The sequence below is a fragment of the Alternaria ethzedia genome, assembly GCF_023757985.1.
Source record: "Alternaria ethzedia strain BMP 0044 chromosome Unknown scaffold_3, whole genome shotgun sequence".
Lineage (NCBI taxonomy): Eukaryota > Fungi > Ascomycota > Dothideomycetes > Pleosporales > Pleosporaceae > Alternaria > Alternaria ethzedia.
In genome coordinates, this window is record NW_026056196.1 from 450891 (window position 1) to 470133 (window position 19243).

The following is a 19243-nucleotide window of genomic DNA, read 5'->3' on the forward strand; positions in this document are numbered from 1 at the left end:
CGTAGCACAGTAAGCAAGACGAGTTGCATTGTATCGATGAAGACTGGTCCGGACGTGGTCGCCTATAGCGTGGTCACAGTGCCACACGCACTCGTTCTTCTGTTGTGCTCGGTCTGACAATCTTGACAGCTTCGTGGGTACCTAGGTATCAAGCTCGCATGTGAGATATCCGTGCAACCTGAGAGGCATTCTGCGTCGTCACCACTTTCAAGGGAGATTGTTTGTCCTGAAGCTCGATGTGGTAGTTTTGACAACTAGTTGGCTATAGATGGGTGCGACACGCGCGGGTCATGTTTCTTGTGGTGCGACGGGCGGTGTTATAACCCCTAGGCCACTGGCAGCTTTGATAGCATCGAACCAGATGTTTCCCATGTGAAAGTACCCGGAATAGGACCTAATTCGATTAGCGAACGTGGTTCTACGCCACAGGTAACCAGAACACCCACGGATGTAGCCCGTCAACTAACTCCTCGGGTAGGACGACGCTGTGATCGACGGCCGCAACCTTGAAGCCCTGATCAAGCTTCTTCTTCGCAACCGCAGGCACGGCATCATTGAACCTCTTGATGTTTTCCTGCGCCTGTATATCCGCTCCCTGTATGATCTTCGCGACCAGCACCGCAGCGTCCGGGCACATGTCCAGCACGTCGTCCAACAGCGCTGCTAAGCGCTTCGGCGCATCTGCCCACTTCTCTTCTGGGCTTTCAGGACGAGCCATATCGTTCGTGCCAATATGCAATAAGACGACATTCGGTCGCATCTGAAGTCCAGCTTTCATCAGGCCCTGAAGCTCGCTGATTGTGGCCCCTGGATGCCCCTCGTTGTCATTGTTGGGCATGAGTCCAGAGCGCTGCGTGCCGACAAAGTTCACCGACGCGTAGCGCGCACGTATAAGCGCGTGGATCAATTGCGCGCGATATCCATCTGTGCCATTGTCTGCACCCGGCTGGCCACCCCAAGTTATCGAGTCGCCGAGGGGGAGTATGCGTAGTGGGAGGTTGAGGTTCGCGCCCGGTCGTTTGTGGGGGAAGCTTGACATCAGCAGCAGGATTACTATGGAGATGTTAGCACCATAAAATGAAGACCCAGGTGTCCAACATGGGCAGCATCTCGGAGTGCCAGTGCGACAACTGTAGTTGAGTCTAACGCGCCCGGAACCTTGGAACACTGACGCGACGCACCTATGCAGAAAAAGGCCACTACGCCCAGGCCCCTCAGAACCAGCTTGCTTCGCGGACCTCCCGCAGATGGGAGCATCGGAGGATATCGAGACTGTTCATCAGTCGCCCAGGTGGTGCTGCTTCAATGGCATTGTGGGGGCGCAGCAAACAGGAGTGCAACTGAGACCGACGGCTAGCGTCATAGCTCTAGCAATTGACCGACCTTGCGCTATTTATAAGCAGTGAGACTTTGGCTGAGAGTCGCGCATATCAAACAGGAATATATTGAAACTCCAAGTTGTGTTCGCCAATGGAGATGGCGCGGGGGCCCGGGCAGCCACGAGTGGAAGGGCCCACATGCCGGACTCTTTAAGCCCCTAAATACTCATAGCACACTCTTCGAAGGTTTCCTTCACGCATCCTTCACGCATCAGGGTATCACTTTCGCTTTCCTCATGCGATCGAACGCAGTCGTCCACGTCTCTTTCGTTCCAATCTCCTCTGTGAAGCCCACCTTGTGCGAAGCTTCCATACTCATCTGGCGGTCGAAATCGAACATCGTCATGATGAAATACTAATACTGGTCAGCTACTGCATGCGAACACGGCGCAACCAGATATCATACATACCTGAAATCCGGGATGCGTGATATCGCTATCGACGCTTCCCTTCTTAAGATTCTGCTTCTTCTCCAGCTCCTCCCACTGCTTCTTGTGCGCGTCAATGTACGCGCCAGGCTGTGGTGAGCCCTCTTCAGGTCCCGTACCCTTCAGACCGAAGTAATCACAAATGACCGGCCACTTGCCGCTCCAGCTGTCTTCCTGACCACCCACATTGAAGCTCTGCGATGCGGTTTTCTCCGGGTTTAAAGATGCGTGGATGGAAAAGTGCGCAACCATATCTTGTGGAGATTCATTGTACTTGTTCACCCACGACTTCTCAGTACCAGGGAATGCACACTTTGCGCCTTCGCCTTCAACAGATCGATATAGCGAGAGGTACAATGCCAGTGTTTGCGCAAGGCAGTATGCGTTATTATTCGGCACGAAACCGATGATGTTGTCTGGCCGGACCTCGCACCAGCTCCAATTCTTTCCTTTGGAGATGCGTTTTAAGCAATCAATCTGGTTGTAATAGAAAAGCTGGGAAAGGTACGGTTCGGGGATCGGTGGAAGCGTTTCCTTGAGCGGTAGGTCGTTCGCGAATGGGAACTTGTCTAACATCTGGCATCCGTAGATCTTGGTTCCCGTCGGAAGCAGTACGTATGATAGTTTGGAGGACAAGTGATCAATCGCAGTCACGGCGCGCTCCAACATTGCTTCGTTGGTCTTGCACTCGGCTTCTGGTTCATCGATCTGCTTGTATGCTCGGTCATGTCAGATCCTATGATTCCTTCTATCAGTTGTTACTTACAATAGAAGTACACTTGAGTGACGGTCTCAACATCTTTGACCTTTTCTTTGATCTGCTTCTCGAGCTCTTCTTGTGTCCCCTTGACCAGATCGACACCGGACACGATTTGCAGTCTTGGGTCGTCAGGCCAGAGAGCCATCTCACGTGTCAGCGGCCGATTGACCATAGCTGTAACTCTGGAGAAAGCATCCTTGGAAGGGTATCCGTTCAAGATGGCATTGACGATGGCCCATCCCGAGATGCCAGAAGCACCATAAATCAACGCGTGATTTCCCATGATCTAGATATGAGTTGTACGTCAATAGAGAGTATCCAAAGGTATGCGCAGTGTAAGACTGGAAGCAATAACGCGACGCGTGAGGGCCGCATCCTGGTATTTGTATCTTAGATCTATACTACCGCATCTGAACCAGCCCGCATCTCCTTAGAATGCTGGCATTGGCTAGCCAGCTGTGCTGATGCATGCAAGTACCTGCTGCTTGGAACAGCCTGGGCTGAGGATGCTTATGCGGAGAACAATATCCAACAGTGCCTGACAGGCTCTTTCCCCGCAGCGTCATCCGCCATGACTCGCCCTCTGGCAGCCCTTCGGCTACAGTCCCGGCGACTTGCAATATCGACTATCACTGATGCAACACATGCTCGTGTGCGATGCGAAAATACTCCAGATGGACGAGCGTTGCGACGGGCTTGAGGCATCGTGAGCTTTGGTGGTGGGGGACAGTGCTAATGAGGCTAGCGCGCCGGGACCCTCGATTGCCCTTCTTGTCTACCAAGGCTGGGAGTTCCTCTGTCACCACCACGGTCTCGTTGCCATGGTGTCATGCTCTTAAGCCCGATCGTGTTGCAGCAATGTAAGTAATCCTACGTAGACTTCTGAGCTCGCACTGACATATCCAGGTATGCCTGTGGGTCTGGCTTGCGAAGGCTTTCCAGGCTACAATCCGTCCGCCTATGCATTGGCACCTCTGGGAGGACCAACCTCTCAAGAAACGCCATGGTGATGTCTAGTATGAACTATATGATAAATGTTGCACTTATGTGCCAGTCTCGCGATGTAACTAAAGGGTGTCTGTGGTAGAGTACATGCGCATCTTGTTCGCTTTCTTCAACATACGCTATCCATCCGTAAACCATAATATCTCATCGCTCCTCGATCTCTACATTTGGAGCTATTTTCACCTTCACCTTCACTTTCGTTTGACCGGCTATTCCTCTCAGTCCACCCCACGTTTCCGGTCGGTGACCTACGGTGTTCTCGTCACCTTCACCTGCGCTTACTCAAGTGGCAGCTAGCTTTACTTGCCAAGTGCCACCAAACACAAATTGCTACCTCTTCCTCGCTCAGTTCGCGGGGTCATACTACTACGATCACCTTGCAGCATCAAGCCCCACCACAAAGACTTGATTTGACCCTACAATACCGATATGGCGCCGACGAAAGCGACCGCACGCGTCTCAGGCAATGCTAGAAGCAGGCTTGCGACTACGCCAGCCGATCGTCTGCGAGTAACGGTACGTATCTCAACCAGAACTCTCACTGCCAGATAAGATGACTGACCTGACCACGCAGAAGCAACAACTCCAGGGTTCCAACAACGCACAGGAAAAGCTATACACCATGTTCGAGGATACGATGGAAGATCTTGGACAGACCACCAAGGACAAACTCGAAGCGGCCGAGAACGAGCTAGAAACGACGAAGAGTCGACTTCATAAAGCGGAACGCGACGCTGATTACTACTACCGCGGCTGGAAAAACATTGGCGACACATACCAAGCTGCAGATAGCACCTTGAAGGCACACGAACACCAAATCTATCAACTGGAAGCCGAATAAGCGCTGCAGAAAGAGAGGGTGGAGAAGAACGAGAAAGCTCAAGAGATGCTCGAGCAACTCAAAAACCAATGGTCGTCACTTTCCCACATCCTCGGTAAAGAAGACTGCGGACGCTAGATGCACGGCATATCGAAGGAAGGCGGAGATATTTATTGGATCCGGGGACAAGGTCTGAGATGGCATGAGGGATTACGAGAGAATTGGTGTCATGGGGATTTTGTCTCTGCGACATGCTGAACCCTGATGGTATTTGCAGTGTCCTACTCTAATGTTCGTCAAACTGCAAAAGAGATGTAGTAGGCAACCAATCCTATGGGTATGAGCCTCTTGTGCATAAAAGCTATGAATTCACGAAGACATTACAACTGAAGACAGACTCGTCTCTGTGCACCACAAGCTTCATTCTAATGCAGATTGCACCAATACCCCTTCGCCTCCGTGATAGGCACTCCGGTGATACTTCTGTCTTTCAACTTCCCCGCATCACATGTATCCCACCTACATTCCCGTTAGCCCAGTATACCTTGCCACATCTTCTACGCAACAGAACCTACTGCGAAAAGTCGCATCCACATGCCTCAGACACCGTTGCTGATAGCGCTTTTCCCGTGATTCCATAGCAAGCGTCACCATAGATAACTTGGGTCTTGCCGCCTTGTAGGTAGATGGTGCCGCAAATGGGAGGCCCAGGTGTAGTGGGCGCCGCAGTTGCTGAGATAGCGAAAGTTGAAAGGAACGTAAGAGTAGTAAGGTGCATGTTGAAAAGGTTGCAAGCAGAGGAACCTTGCTTAGATTGGCTTTTCTAGTTTCTAGGCGACTATGGGCAAGGTGGACATGGTTGGAATGAGGTACTTGTTTGCATAGACGCAGTATTTATGTGAAACCGATCTCGGCGTTTACATGCGGTGTGATATGTGACGTGTGGGGGCAGATGTAAGATCTCGCCTTCGGATCATATGCGGGTGCTATATGACAAGGTACGTATGTGAACGGGCGTCTTCGGTAGCGCATAACGTGGATTGACAAAGAACTCTGGTCTGCATGGCCTGCATGTAAGCGCGTAATTCGTTAGTCACAAATACGTGTGAGACCATCATCGAGACTAATCTTGTAGTAGACGTTTTATTTTGCTCCTCTGCACTTCTAACCAACCCAGTCGATCTCCTTCTCGTACTGCCAGAAAGCACCTGTTTTGTTCTGGATGTCGTGGATCGCGAGCATTACGGGGGTTTGAGCGCCTTCTTCTACAGTCCTCGTTCCGTTGCCTAGATTTGGTGTATAGAGTCAGTACATGTCTCACATGGTGCACACGAGGAAAGGTTTGCTTACCCTTTGTCATGTCTGTGTTGACATAACCTGGGCAGCAGGTATTGATCAATACCTTGCTTCCCTTCTCCTTCTCTTGTCTGGCCAGCGCCCGTGTGCCGCCAATTAATCCTGCCTTGCTCACAGCATACCCGGCACTAGGGAAGCCAGCGTCCTTCTCCTTACCAGCTTCGACAGCAGCAACAAAGTCCTTCATGATGCTTGTGACATCTTCTTCGGTCTTGGAGGCGAGGAAGCGGTTGCGAACTTCTTCGGAGTATTTGTTGAGCTTGCCAGCCATGCTGCCGAGGTTCACGATGCGACCGGTGGGCTTGAGGAGGGGGAGGAAGGTGTGGCACGCCTCGAGCGTCTTGTAGTAGTTGCAGTCGAGGGTTTTTTTGACGAGGTCGGCATCTAATCATGTTAGGGACGGCGGATTGTACATTGGGAGGAGATACTTACTGAAGCCGTCCAACGCGATACCAGCGTTGTTGATGACAAAGTCAATGCCGTCCCCATGAGCTTGCTTCAAGTGGTCCGCAAGGGTCTTGATGCTGCTGCTGCTTGTGATGTCGAGCAGATGGAACTTGATCTCAGAGAGACCGCCGTCGGCCTTCAATGCCTTGGCTTGCTTCAATGCCGCATCTTGCTCCAAATCCTTAACGGCAGCTTCTCCTCTACCCTGGTCGCGAGCCGTCAGATAGATCAGAAAGGGTCCGTTGTTGAGCGGCGACTTGGGGTACTGCAGAGCGAGCTGCTGCACGATGGCGCGTCCGATGCCCTGTCAATGTTAGTTTGCTACTCCCGAAGAGGCTGTGGACGTGTGTAGGTACCTTGTTCGCGCCGGTGACGACTCCTACTCTGCTGTATGACATGATTCTTTGTGTGCTTCAATTGATCGGTGTTTGGTGGGAGGAAGAGGGGAGTGACAATATAGGGTACCTTCCCCACACTGTCCCATTAATCATCATCGAAAGAGCTTCGCTGTTCGGAGTTAACAAGGTCGATACGTCACTAATCATCGGTGGATCCAGATGTCCCGGCCACCTGCGGGCATCGTGCGGCACCAAAGACGCTATTCCGGATAGGGCTAACACTGCCGCGGCCACGCTCTCTCGATTTCGCTGTCTGCCTGCGGATGTTCACTACACCACACCTGCATGAACCAGCTCAGCATTCTTGATTACTGATTGAACCAAGCCTTGACAAACTTTCCGTTAACTCCATGGTTTTCTACGGCGCGGTTGTCATCCCTAGCAACTTGCATACACAGCCATCGGCCATCCGTAACCTCTAACACAGACACGGTAGATGGATCGTCTGGTAATTGCTGCATGTCCTTCCACTCGGCGTATCGCTCCCCGTCTGTAAGTACAGATCGTAGTAACTCGCTTCAGCCGATTTGCATACTAGGAAGTTCAGCTCTAGGCTGCGTGTTAGCACCGCCGACAATGAGCCGAACATGCCTCCTTCCTGAGTACTTACGTCGCCCATAGCTACTGCTCTGCACAGTAATGATAGTATCACCCTCCAATCCCCACGCCGTAGTCTCCCCAGTGGCTCCCCATACCAACGGCTTGTAGCTTGTCGATGCGGTCGCGATGTTCAGATACTGGCTTGTCTTTTTCGATCGAATGGTGCCGCCGATGGTAAATTCGTCAGCTGCGGTTTCGGGTCCCAGCACAGGGATCGATGCTATACGTGTTATTAACAAGTTTCTGAAAAAGTAGTAAAGTTGAATGTCAAGAAAAGGAAATCAGCATACCATTCTTAGCGCTTGCTTGCAAGTATAGATGGTAAATTGGGTCGCGAACGCCACGTATTTTGCCTACGGTTGCTGCGGCGCTCTGAGCATTCTCAACCGGCGCAGCCAGTGCGCCCGATGCTACCAACAAGATTTGAGCGAAGAACGACAACATCGCGAAGAAGAACCTGAAGCCCCAATATGCAAGACTGCGACTCGATTCAGTCCCCGGGTCTCTTTATATGTGATCGCAACTTCGCATTACGTGACCCTAGTCTGCAATATAGCAGATTAATTACGGTCGCGTCACGCGTAGCAATGTTTATCACCGGATATAACGCGTTTGCAACCCTGTCGTTCTACATCCGTCGAAAGGAACCACCGAGATAGGCACAATATTGTGCATTCGGTACAATCTGAACATTGCCCGGACTGAAGAAGTCAGGACGCGATACTGGAGGGACGCGCTAACACTTTGGGTTAGCGCGGAACGCGAAGGTCATTTACTTGGCATCTAGGCAGTCGCCCCCCGTCTCACCTGCAACCACCTACCATTATCGACTTAAACTTTTGTCCTACAGTGCTCGGGCTGTACGACCGTACCCACTGGATTTGATGACAACGAACGCTTATCATGGTCGGGCTTACAACAACCACGTCGCCCACGTCATGTGGCGCGACTAGCAGCAGCTATGATCATCGAGCCGCACGCAAGAACATGGACAATTCAACTGATCAGCAAATGAACGACCGTGACGATGCTATATCTATATCTTCATCTTCAGCGCGAGCCTCTGCTGCTACCGGATCATCTACGCTCGCCACCACAGGATCCTTGTCAGCTCCCGAAAACGTGGAGTGTGTTGAGACTGGTGCACAGAATATGGATCGCTACATCGCCCTCGGCTGCCTTCACTTCAAGCACGCATTCGACTTTAGTTCAATCTCACCATCGAGTGGTGGTTGGGTCGAGTTACTGCAACAAGAGCTTCCCGACGAGATCAAGGCCAGCATCGGTATTGAAGCATCACGACTGCTTGAAGCTCAATGGATTCGGATATTCGCGCGTAGACGAACGCCTGGTAATGCGTCTCACCACGGCCTTCTTCGCGTCTATCTTTTGCCAGAAGACTGGGCTCGTCGTACGATTGACCGTAACAGCAAGAGCTTGAAGAACGCTCTGCGGACACTGCTCCAACAAATTGACATCTCACCGAGTGCTTGGAATGGATACTCAAATCCTAATGAGACGCGTTACTTTGATCCCTGGGCTCATGTAGAACCTTTCTCGCTATACTACCTTTTCAACAAGCTACCATCGCCTGCGCCCGACGTGGGGAAGATCAAGTGTCGCTATACACGTGCCGCCGTACAAGACGTACTAGATTCTGCGGCAGTCTCAGAATGGTCGGAGCATGGTGAACAGGCTCTACCGGGGCTCAAGACCAGATTATACGCGTATCAGACACGGTCGGCGAGCTTGATGCTGCAACGGGAAGCTTCGCCACAGCTGCAGCTTGATCCAAGGTTGGAGGTTCGTACTTCGCCTAATGGCAAGAGGTTCTACTTCGGGCCTCGAGATGGATCGTTTCTACAAGAGCCGCGCTACTACGAAATGAACCGGGGTGGTATTCTGGCAGAGACCATGGGCCTGGGGAAAACGGTAATTTGCTTGGCCGTTATTTTGGCAAGTAAGGGCCATCTTCCCAAGATTCCAGCCGCATACCAACCATTACCTCCTCTTCGTAAGCGACCTGGGTCGTTGGCAGACATGGCGACCTCTTCTGCTGGCCGACATTCAATCCCAATGAAATCCTTTCTCGAGCAGTCTGAGGCGAATGGGGCTGGAGATATGAAGAGCATCAAAGATGCGCTGGATCGAGACGTTCCATTCTACGAGATACCACCAGATATTCCACGCATGAATAGGAACACCCGAATACCGCCCACACGTCAATTGGTCCTCTCTTCCGCTACTATCATTGTCGTACCGCGAAACTTACTGCACCAATGGCAGTCGGAAATACAAAAGCACGTCCTTCCAGGTGACCTCAGGATTCTCGTCGTTGACTCTGTGACCAAGCGCGCTAAGACGAAGATCACCCATCCCACTGACGAGACCATGGATTTTCGAAGCGAACTACCCGCTCCCACTGAACTCATGAAGTTTGACGTGGTTCTACTCACTCGCAACCGCTTCGAACAAGAGATTCAAGACGGTCAAGATGAACAAGGACGACGCATGGGCTCTGGGGCCTCTCGCGTTTGTAATTGCCCCTACATCGGTGCGACTCGGATTCCAGATTGCAGTTGCGTCGACACTGATAGAGTGTACGATTCGCCATTAAAGAAGATCCACTGGCTACGGATCATTATCGATGAAGGACACTCTTTCTCGAGCTCTGACTCGAATGCTGTACTTGTCGCTAAGCAGATACAAGCGGAAAGACGCTGGGTCGTATCAGGAAGTAAGTCGCGCAAGTGTGACATGTGTACATATACTGACGTTGTTTAAAGCACCTGCGAAAAGTTTGGTCGGTGTGGAGGTAGACATGTCCACCGTCGATCCGGAGACCGACCCCGTACTGCAGCGCGAGCTTGCCATTGAAAAGAGAAAGATGTTCAATGATGATCCAGAGAGTGCCAAAGCTGCTAAAGCTTTAGGTATGCTTGCTTCACATTTCCTCATGGTTCGACCATGGTGCGAGAACTCCGAAGGTAAGCTCGATTGGGATGAATACGTTTATCGCCACGAGCACCAGTACAAGAAGACTCATTCCGGGTTTTCTTCATGCTTCGTCCGAGCATTGGAAGGACTAGTTGTGAAGACACGCCCAGAGGATGTTGAGAAGGACATTGTCTTACCGCCGATGCGACACAGAACCGTTTACCTCAAGCCATGTTGGTTTGATAAGATGACGGCCAATCTCTTCATCCAAGTTCTGCGAGCAAACGCTATCACGAGCGAGCGGACCGATGTCGACTATCTATTCCACAAGAACAGCGTGAAAGCTCGTCACAGTCTCATCAGAAATCTACGGCAGTCCAACTTTACCTGGACAGGTTTCAGCCTCTCAGATGTAGTCGCCACGCTTGAAACTAGCAGTAAGTACCTTTCCAAAGGGGACAGGAACTGCTCGCTCGAGGACGCGCAATCCCTCCTGGAGAGCAGCCAAATCGTGTCGAAGCTTACGGCTTCCGCTGAATGGATTGCATTGAGTACATCTCATGAAGTGGGTATGGCTGTCAACAGTTGGCCAGAAGCAGCGCGGGAGGCTTTTGCACTTGTTTACCCAGCGGAGCCTATCGTGGTTGGTGTTACGCAGCTCATCGAGGGCCAACTCCACGTTGATAGCAGCATCCGGTCTTCAGATCCAACGGTCGGGCTGGATGCTGTTGGATATGCAGCAAAAGCAAAGGCCATTGCGATGGCAGAGGAAGAGGGCAAGCTAAAGGAGTCAAGCGAAGGTACAGTCAACGGCTTGCCACTGCAAAGAACAGGAGTGCCTACTTCGTTGGTGAAGGGTCAACAGCCACCGACTAATCGTCGAACATCAGCCATCGCGAGTAAAGCTTCTCCTAAGAAGTCAACAGGATCCAGCGATGCGAATGGCGTTGAAGACACCCCGGACATCGCATCACCCGTCCGCACGAAGAAGCGAAAGCTTACCTTCGCAGATGAGACAGCGGATCTTCCTGCAGACTCCGATCTCCGAACTACACGCTGCGTAGGCACAACATCGGCCAAACTTACATATCTGTTGGACAAAGTGATGAAGCACCAAGAGAAAGAGAAAATCATCATCTTCTACGATGGTGACAACGCGGCGTTCTACATTGCCCAATGTCTTGAGTTGATGTATGTCAACCATAGGATCTACGCGAGAACTCTAAACAACTCACTGCGATCCGAGTATGTACGGCTATTCAACGATGATCCAGATGTGCGAGTCTTGCTCATCGATGTCGCATGCGGTGCCCTCGGGCTGAACCTCAATGCGGCAAGCATCGTACTCATTGTAAACCCGATCAACAGACCGAACATCGAAGCGCAAGCCATCAAGCGAGCCCATCGCATTGGACAGACAAAAGAAGTACTCGTTGAGACTCTGGTTCTCGAGAACACCATCGAGCATGCGATCTTCAATCGCGCGAAGAAAATGTCTCGCGTCGATCACCAAGAAGCGAAAGAGCTTGAAGACGACGCCGGCATCATCGAGATCATCCAGAATGCCCAGATTCTGCCTGTGGGTGATGAAGAGGGCGAGGGTTTGTCCAGCTTTGCGCTATTGCAGACACCGCAGCAGGTCTTTGGGCGACCGAATCGGCACAAGTACCATCGGTATGGAGGTGCTGATAAGAGGACTAAGGATGGACCGCAGAAAAAGGCGAAGACTTCGAAGGCTGCGAAGAAGGACGAGAACGAGGATGCGAGTGGTATCAACAGCACGACTGTACCTTCTACGCCTGGTACTGGCTTACCGGTGCGAGGACCTGCTCAAAATGGCGGCTTGAATGCTGCTGGTGCAGCATCATCCCAAACAGTCGCCAGCATCTTTGGCAGCGGTTGAGACACGGAAAGTCTGACCCATACAGCTCTGGGATTATACAACGGCACACATTCCATTTCTATTTCTATACTGAACGACGGGCTCGCCCAACCGACTTTCCTGATGATAGGTTTGGAAGTTACTTTGCATGTACTATACCCGTCAGACCTGGCTTCGGCCTTGCTTAGTTTTGCTTTCGTACTCCAAATGGGATTCGTGTATGACAATATACAATTCTTTATACAATTCTCATCGTCCCTCTAGTGCCTTGACTTTTGGTGAAATATATACAATGCTACCCGTCTACAACGCCGACGAACGCCATGCTAACCAGGATATGCATTACCGCATTTCCTGCTGACCGTCTGTGCCCTCAACATCCTCATGCTTGACCCATACGCTCTCCATCGCCTGTCCTAGGATCTGCATGCCCTCTTCGATCTCTGCTTCGGTGATCACGAGTGGGGGAACGAATCTGAGGGTGTTTGTACCGCAAGTGATGATCAACAGGCCCCTCTCACGAGCAGCAGTAACGATGGGTGTAGGATCGACATCAAGCTGAAGACCCAAGATCAGTCCCTTGCCTCTGACCTCCTTGATCTGGCTGGAGAAGCGCTGTCGGAGAGCGTCGAAGTGCTTGCGGAATGCTTGCTCCTTGGCGGGTATCGAGTCGAGAATCTCTGGTGATGAGAGACGAGACAGGATGTATGAAGCGACGCGGGATCCGAGGGGGTTGCCGCCAAAGGTGGTGCCGTGGTCACCAGTCTTGATGTTGTCACAGACGAAGTCGTTGACGATGGTGGCGCCAATGGGGAATCCGTTGCCGAGTGCCTTTGCTGTGGTTACAATGTCGGGATGGCATTCCTTGGGGTAGCCGCCGTGTGCCCAGAAGGTACCTGTCCGGCCTAGACCACATTGTATCTCGTCAAAGATCAAGACGGCACCGACTTCCGTGCACCTCTTTCGGAGCGCGAGAAGAAACTCGGGTGTCGCAACGTTCACACCACCCTCTCCCTGAATTGGCTCCACGATGACACCGCACGTCGCGTCGGTGACCAGGTCGTTAACCGCGTCCACATCGTTGAATGTGCCGTACTTGAAACCGGGCACCATCGGTGAGAACGGTGTCTGGTACTTGGGGTTCGGTGTCGCGCTCAAACTGCCCATGGTCCGGCCATGGAACGAGTTGTGGAACGAAACGAACTCGTGCTTCTCTTTGTCCGGTGACATTGACTTTCCGACCTTGCGCGCGAACTTGATGGCGGCCTCGTTGGCCTCGGAACCACTGTTGCATATGAATGTGCGGGTTGCACTGGCAAAGCCTCCGGTCGCGTGCGTGAGCTGGATCAGCTGCTTCGATAGCAGGCCTGTGTGGGGGTTGTGGTAGAGGTTCGATGTGTGCATGAGCTGCCTGGCCTGGGAGGGAGTCAGTAAGCCGCAATCGATGTAGTGGTGACTGACGTACCTGTTCTCCAATGACCTGCGCTACGCCAGGGTCGCAGTGCCCCAGCGCATTGACGGCGATACCAGCTGTGAAGTCGAGGTACTTCCTGTTCTCGATATCCCACATCCAGCACCCCTCTCCCTTCTCGAACATCGGTGGTGGGCGCACATAGGTCGGGACCATGTACGGTAATTGCTGGTTGACGAGGCCGGCTGTCTTGGAGGATGAGGGCGGGTCGGGTGTAGGTAGTGTGGAGTCGCGCTATAGAGTGTCATTATGGAGGGCGCTGCAGAGCATGTATCGGTTGGTACTCACGGCTATGGCGTCCTTCACGTCCTGTGGTAGACTGGACCCCCTAACCGCAGAGGCTGCGGAAGCAAACCGCGCGGGGACGTAGTTGATGCGAGATGCGCGCAATGTAGCGCATACGCGCTGCGAAGCCATTCGTGAAGCCATGGTCAATTGTAAGATTCAGGAAAACAAACTCCAGTGCCTCACAGCATCAATCGTGACTGTTGGGCGTGACGCAACTGCCCAAAATTTTAGCGTGCATGATAAGATAGGCCGAGGTCGGAGAGTCGGAGTGCCTCGTACAAGGTGTAACTCAACAGGTGCTCTGCAGACTACATCAAGATGAGAACAACCTTTTCGCTAGATTTTAAGGCAATGTAGGCTTCTGGGTTATGTACTCAAACGTGTGCCCAGCTTTTTTTGGTAGAATAGGATCGGAAGGGTGGGGTGGTAGGGATGTTTGGGTTGGTGGAGGGTGACATGACAGGGATGTTTGGGTCAACAGAGGAAGGAGCGAGCGCAGCGGCGGCAGGAGCGACCGGTGAGCGATGAAATATTCTTAGCCTAATTCGGAATTCTGCCATCAAATCATCGCTTGGTGTAGGCACCCGCCTCATTCCGAGGTTGAGGTTTGCCAGAAAAAGCCTCCTTGGTGTAGTTGGTTATCACGTGGGTCTCATATCTACACATATGACTGTTCGCTAGAGCAGATATCCCGAGGTCGGCAGTTCGATCCTGCCAGGGGGCAGTATTTTTGCCAGCCGCCTGGCTGTTTGCTGTCACCAATGTCGTAGACGCTACGTATTCTCATGTTTTTGGATATCGAAATCAGCTGACATATTTTTTGGTTGACAGTTCAATGCTTTTTGGCTTTATGTGCAGGCCGGTATGTAGCAGAAAAATTAAGCCGGGAGTAACACACAGCTCTAATCTACTAGCTGCATATAGAAGGGCCTACACAATTGGAAGGCATTATCGCGAACGAAAGACACAGTTGGTGTCGTGAAAGAACCCAGGCCACTGGGCACTAAGCGGTTGGCATGGAAAAGCCGTAGTCTCTTGTCCGAGCATCTGCCTTCTCTTCCACGTAGTCCATCCGTGGCACCCCTCACGCAGCTTAAGCATCGTGCGTACCTACTACAATAAAACGCTACAAGAACGACCAGTGTAACAACAGAGAACCTAGAGGTCTACATCGCTGTTGCAAGTTCTCAGTTCCTTGCTTCTGCGCTCTTGTAGGCTGCAGAGTAAAGGCAGAATACGCCACGATGAAGTCCCAGTCACTACTTCCATACACAACCTGTGCCGTTCCGTCTCCCATGCGCATACTTCACGTATACAGAGATTTCGAGACATGCTGGCGTCTGGGACTGTTGGGAAGAGTCGCTCCGACCTGCAAGTATGTGAAAGCCGTTATAGATTTCAGTTCCATAGGCCGTCGTGTGACGCGATGAGCGGCCGAACGATCAACAAGTGCATCTGCTATTCGATCACAACAAGGACTATATCGTAGCCATTGGTATCCATCGACTAGGGCAACCAACACCAAGGTCTGTTTCGATATCGTCAACGTCCGTGATCATTTTATGAGGTCACGAACGGTCGTTACCCTCCGCGCGTTTTGAATGCTTGAGCTGTAAGTGACCGTGCGGCCCCTGGGATCGGATCATTGAGACAGACGCCGATGCACGAGAGGAGGGCATTCGCGACTTGCTCGTGAAAGGACATCAGGCGCTTCTTCCGCAACAGCCTAAACTCACGTCCGAGATGCAGCAGCGTTTGTTGGAAAGAAAGGACTAGACTGGTCTGCAGACTACAGCATGATACCAGAAGCAAATTGGAAGATCTGACGAAGATGTAGGCACCTGGGTGTTTGGTGTTCTCCTTGTATGAGATGACGCTCTCGGCAGTACTCTTCGGAGATGTGATGGAGTTGTAGGGCGAAGAGAGGTCGTGCTGGTTCGTTGGAAAGTAGTGCGAGCTGAGATCATGAATGGTCGCGGTTGCTGTGTTGCGCTAGCGGGTTGGGGCACAAGCTTCCCTCGACGCGTCCGTCCGTCGCACCCCGCTGCGTGTTCACCCTCTGCAATCACTTCTACCCTCTTTCTTCCCAAGTGGACCCTGCAATGTCACCAAAGGCGGCGAGCTTTTGGGAGTTTATCAAGATCTCCAAGATGCGGACAACATGGGTTCGCCAGATGCGACGCGATACCACAAAACGCCATTCACGTGCGATCGTGAGAGTTTCGCGTTGTTCAGGGGTCCTGGAGCGATGACGAAGCCCCTTGATGTCATGATCCCACGAACACCCGGATGAACCTCATCAACCCACACCTCCAATCCATCAAGATCATCGATGAACTATCTAATTCCATCAAATACATATCATTGAGCACCTGTCCCGTCTCATATCCCACGTGAAAATGCCTCCGGCGAAGAAACAGAAGACCGCGCGCGATTCCGGCGTCTTCCTAGAAGATTCGGGCAGCGAGAGCTCGGATTCCGCCTTTGAGTCGGTGCGCCCCAACAAGAACGACAAGCAGAAGAAAAACAAGCAGGACAGCAGCACGGGCAAGCCCGCCGATCCGGCACCTTACGACTACGTTTGCATACCGCATCCTTTCTTCGACATTGAAGGCAGGAATTATCTCAATTGGACGTTGGACCCTGACGCCTTCATTTCATCTAAATCCGAGATCTTCAAAAGGCTCTACAAGCCCATCGACGATCAATTCAGAAAAGATGGCCTCTTTAAAGCACCAGCGAGCAAGCATCCGGAGCACAAATGGGTCATGCTGTGGGATGCGTGGCTCAAGGCGGATCTACTAGGAAGGAAGGCGAAGTACTGCGACCCAGATGCCTTTGAGATGAATTTGTATACAGACTGGCAAGGATGGGGAATGCAGGAAATTATGGAGAATATGGTAAGTGCGAAGGATAGCTGCGTGTAATAGCTGGAAGCTGACAGCGCAAAGATGGTCGAGTTTAATCAAGGCTTCCATGCCAAAAAGGACCGAATCGAGAAAATGTGGTCGGTCATCAGCGCAGTGGGACTGTGGCTGAATGAAAACGAGCACATCACCGCGCTCATCAACAACGAAGACGGCGACACAACCTGCGAAATGATCGGCTTAATGGGCTGCGCACTACTCACCGTGCTCGCGGCTATTGAAGCAGCAGGCGAGCTCAAGCCAGATTCCCGCTTCCTTGACTTGCCAATCGTCATTGCGTATTATCTAGAGCTATCGCACGATCTCCCTGCCTTCGGCATCGAAGGGCAATGCGTTTCATGGCGCAAGGAAGCCGTCAATTACTTCAAGAAGGGCAACCTCGATCCCGAGAAGGGAATCTTTGCGACGAAACTCCGCCTCGACAAACTGGCAAAGGTCGGTGATGTTGATGATGACTTCGCGCACACCAATGGAGAGGTCGAGAAGATCATGACCGGGACAACGTTTTCTGAGAAGCTCGAGGCTGAGAGGGCCGCTAAAGACTCCGCTGGTAGCTCGGCGGAGAACCCAGTCACAATTCTAGAAGACGACGACGCCGACAAAGAGAACGCGAACCCGAAGGGCACAGCTGAGAAGCATGTCTCTCCACCGCCAACAGGCAACGGCAAGAGGAAGAGGGGTTTGGACAATGTCGAGAACACACGCAATGCGAAAGAAGCAGATAAAGACCCATGGCACTGGAACGACAAGTTTACCGCGTACAAAGACAAGCGTCATCCCAAGATGGGCGGTGAACACTACGATATTACAAAGATGAGCAGGTCAGACCGAGCGGCTGCGTCGTTTACCGGCAAAGATCCCCTTGCCGATGTTCCAGTGAAGGATCTACAAGCGAATCTACTGGATCTCATTTGAGATGGAAATATGTATAGTATGGGCTGTAAAAGTATGGGCTTGTGTGAAGAAGGTGTACATGATCTGTTAGACGCGATTACCAATTTGATTCAATAGCACCCCAGACGCTATTGCACACACCCTCTACTGTCTACAGGCCAAATCTCCTCGATGATGCCCTTCCGATACGCATAGTACACATTGTGCAAGTTCACCGTCGGATCAATATGACTAGGCACCATCTCGACCCTATCACCTATCTTCAATCCTTTACCCTTGCCTTCCTCCCAAGCCAGACTACCATGCTCATCTCCAAGAACGCCATACGTATACCCCGGCGTCTTGCATTCGGCCAATCCCGAATCCGTTGTCAACGACTTGAGCCCCACGTCGATAGTAATAATATTGGGGCCCTGCTTGCTGAGAACCGTCGACAAGATAGTCAGACTCTGCGCATAGTTCGTCGAACCAACAGCATTGCGATAATCCGTATCCATGAAGAGAAAAGAGCCAGGCTGTACTTCTGTGATTCCAGGGACCGTGACACAAAACTCCGCTGTGCCCGTCCCACCAGTCGTCACGACATCGATTGCGTAACCTTCTTTTCTCAGCGCTTCGGCTGTAGAGGTAAGAATCTTCATGCTCTCCAGACATTGACTCTTGCGCTCTTCGAGACCGTGGATGTGTTGCAAATGTCCCTCGTACCCTTGTACGCCGATGAGTTTGAGGTGCTTTGAGCTGGCGACAAAACGTGCTAGGTCCGAGGCTGGCTGACCAGGTTGCACACCCGTGCGGTGTAATCCCACATCGAGATCGATGAGCGTCATGACCGTGCCTTCGAAGCCGCTTTCTGATAGCGCTTGCTCGATTGCGCTTGCGCCTTCTATGCTGTCGACGACTATCCGCACGTCCTTGTACTTCTTGACTAGTTCCACTAATCGCGCCACCTTGGCTGCGCCGATTATCTCGCAGGTTATTAGGAGGTCTGTGAAGCCTTTTTCGCACATGACTTCTGCTTCGGAGAGTTTTGCTACACATCCTCCTTTTGCGCCCGCTTTGACCATTTTCTTCGCGAGGATGGCAGATTTCGTAGTTTTGAGATGTGGGCGGATGTTGACGCCAGTAGGGAGAAGTTGTTTCATGAGTTTATCCAGGTTGGCTTCCATGAGGTCCAAGTCCACAATCATAGACGGCGTATCTAGTGAGTCTAGCGAGTCGCCTACTTTGGGAGAGTACGGCATGGTTGCGATGTGTACGAGATGCTGGTGGGACCGATGGAATAGAGAGCGTTTTTGGTGGTGAATCGCTCAAGCAGCTCGACTGAGAGGAGCAACGCGTATAGTTCGGATGGTACCGGGCTTAGTCACAAATACGCGCGCTGCGAATATCGGACGTTGCACTCAAGATAGGCGTGTAGATGTTAGAAGTGGAAAAGTGGGTGCCTGGTCGTGATAGCCCGAAATGGTAAGCCGGAGCCCATCCCACCTTCCCGACTGAACGCTAGCTTCCGTCTTTACGGGCGTACATGACTTGCGTGCCTATTATTCCGTCAAAGAGTATGTGAGACTGACATCAAATGTCGCGTATATCTATGTTAATAGATAACTTGTCGGCTGTCTTTAAGGATAGCAGTTTAGCTACCGTTGAACGT

At 51.9% G+C, this 19243-nt stretch overlaps 8 protein-coding genes and 1 non-coding gene across 9 annotated transcripts; 4 read left to right on the forward strand and 5 right to left on the reverse strand.

The window, feature by feature from the left end:
• Positions 1-418: 418 nt before the first annotated feature.
• J4E87_001638 (uncharacterized protein) lies at positions 419-1257 on the reverse strand (the record flags this gene model as incomplete). The annotated part of the gene is made up of 2 exons (XM_049373280.1): positions 419-1053; positions 1239-1257. The coding sequence occupies 2 exons, from the start codon at positions 1255-1257 to the stop codon at positions 419-421; spliced, it is 654 nt and encodes a 217-aa protein (XP_049236650.1).
• A 333-nt stretch (positions 1258-1590) lies between these two features.
• J4E87_001639 (uncharacterized protein) lies at positions 1591-2850 on the reverse strand (the record flags this gene model as incomplete). Its single annotated transcript, XM_049373281.1, has 3 exons — positions 1591-1734; positions 1790-2526; positions 2574-2850. The coding sequence occupies 3 exons, from the start codon at positions 2848-2850 to the stop codon at positions 1591-1593; spliced, it is 1158 nt and encodes a 385-aa protein (XP_049236651.1).
• Positions 2851-4125: 1275 nt separating this feature from the next.
• On the forward strand, positions 4126-4530 carry J4E87_001640 (uncharacterized protein; the record flags this gene model as incomplete). Its single annotated transcript, XM_049373282.1, has 2 exons — positions 4126-4279; positions 4415-4530. 2 exons carry the CDS (start codon positions 4126-4128, stop codon positions 4528-4530), a joined length of 270 nt encoding a protein of 89 aa, XP_049236652.1.
• Positions 4531-5556: 1026 nt separating this feature from the next.
• J4E87_001641 (uncharacterized protein) lies at positions 5557-7637 on the reverse strand (the record flags this gene model as incomplete). Its single annotated transcript, XM_049373283.1, has 6 exons — positions 5557-5678; positions 5743-6132; positions 6181-6499; positions 6552-6574; positions 7204-7413; positions 7484-7637. The coding sequence occupies 6 exons, from the start codon at positions 7635-7637 to the stop codon at positions 5557-5559; spliced, it is 1218 nt and encodes a 405-aa protein (XP_049236653.1).
• Positions 7638-8180: 543 nt separating this feature from the next.
• J4E87_001642 (uncharacterized protein) lies at positions 8181-12033 on the forward strand (the record flags this gene model as incomplete). Its single annotated transcript, XM_049373284.1, has 2 exons — positions 8181-9930; positions 9980-12033. The coding sequence occupies 2 exons, from the start codon at positions 8181-8183 to the stop codon at positions 12031-12033; spliced, it is 3804 nt and encodes a 1267-aa protein (XP_049236654.1).
• Positions 12034-12354: 321 nt separating this feature from the next.
• ARG8 (acetylornithine aminotransferase) lies at positions 12355-13912 on the reverse strand (the record flags this gene model as incomplete). The annotated part of the gene is made up of 3 exons (XM_049373285.1): positions 12355-13428; positions 13478-13717; positions 13772-13912. The coding sequence occupies 3 exons, from the start codon at positions 13910-13912 to the stop codon at positions 12355-12357; spliced, it is 1455 nt and encodes a 484-aa protein (XP_049236655.1).
• A 478-nt stretch (positions 13913-14390) lies between these two features.
• On the forward strand, positions 14391-14495 carry J4E87_001644. The gene has a single exon. It is a non-coding gene; the product is annotated as a tRNA-Met (tRNA).
• Positions 14496-16170: 1675 nt separating this feature from the next.
• J4E87_001645 (uncharacterized protein) lies at positions 16171-17613 on the forward strand (the record flags this gene model as incomplete). The annotated part of the gene is made up of 2 exons (XM_049373286.1): positions 16171-16671; positions 16723-17613. 2 exons carry the CDS (start codon positions 16171-16173, stop codon positions 17611-17613), a joined length of 1392 nt encoding a protein of 463 aa, XP_049236656.1.
• A 107-nt stretch (positions 17614-17720) lies between these two features.
• J4E87_001646 (uncharacterized protein) lies at positions 17721-18833 on the reverse strand (the record flags this gene model as incomplete). The annotated part of the gene is made up of 1 exon (XM_049373287.1): positions 17721-18833. The coding sequence occupies one exon, from the start codon at positions 18831-18833 to the stop codon at positions 17721-17723; it is 1113 nt and encodes a 370-aa protein (XP_049236657.1).
• Between the last annotated feature and the right edge of the window lie 410 nt (positions 18834-19243).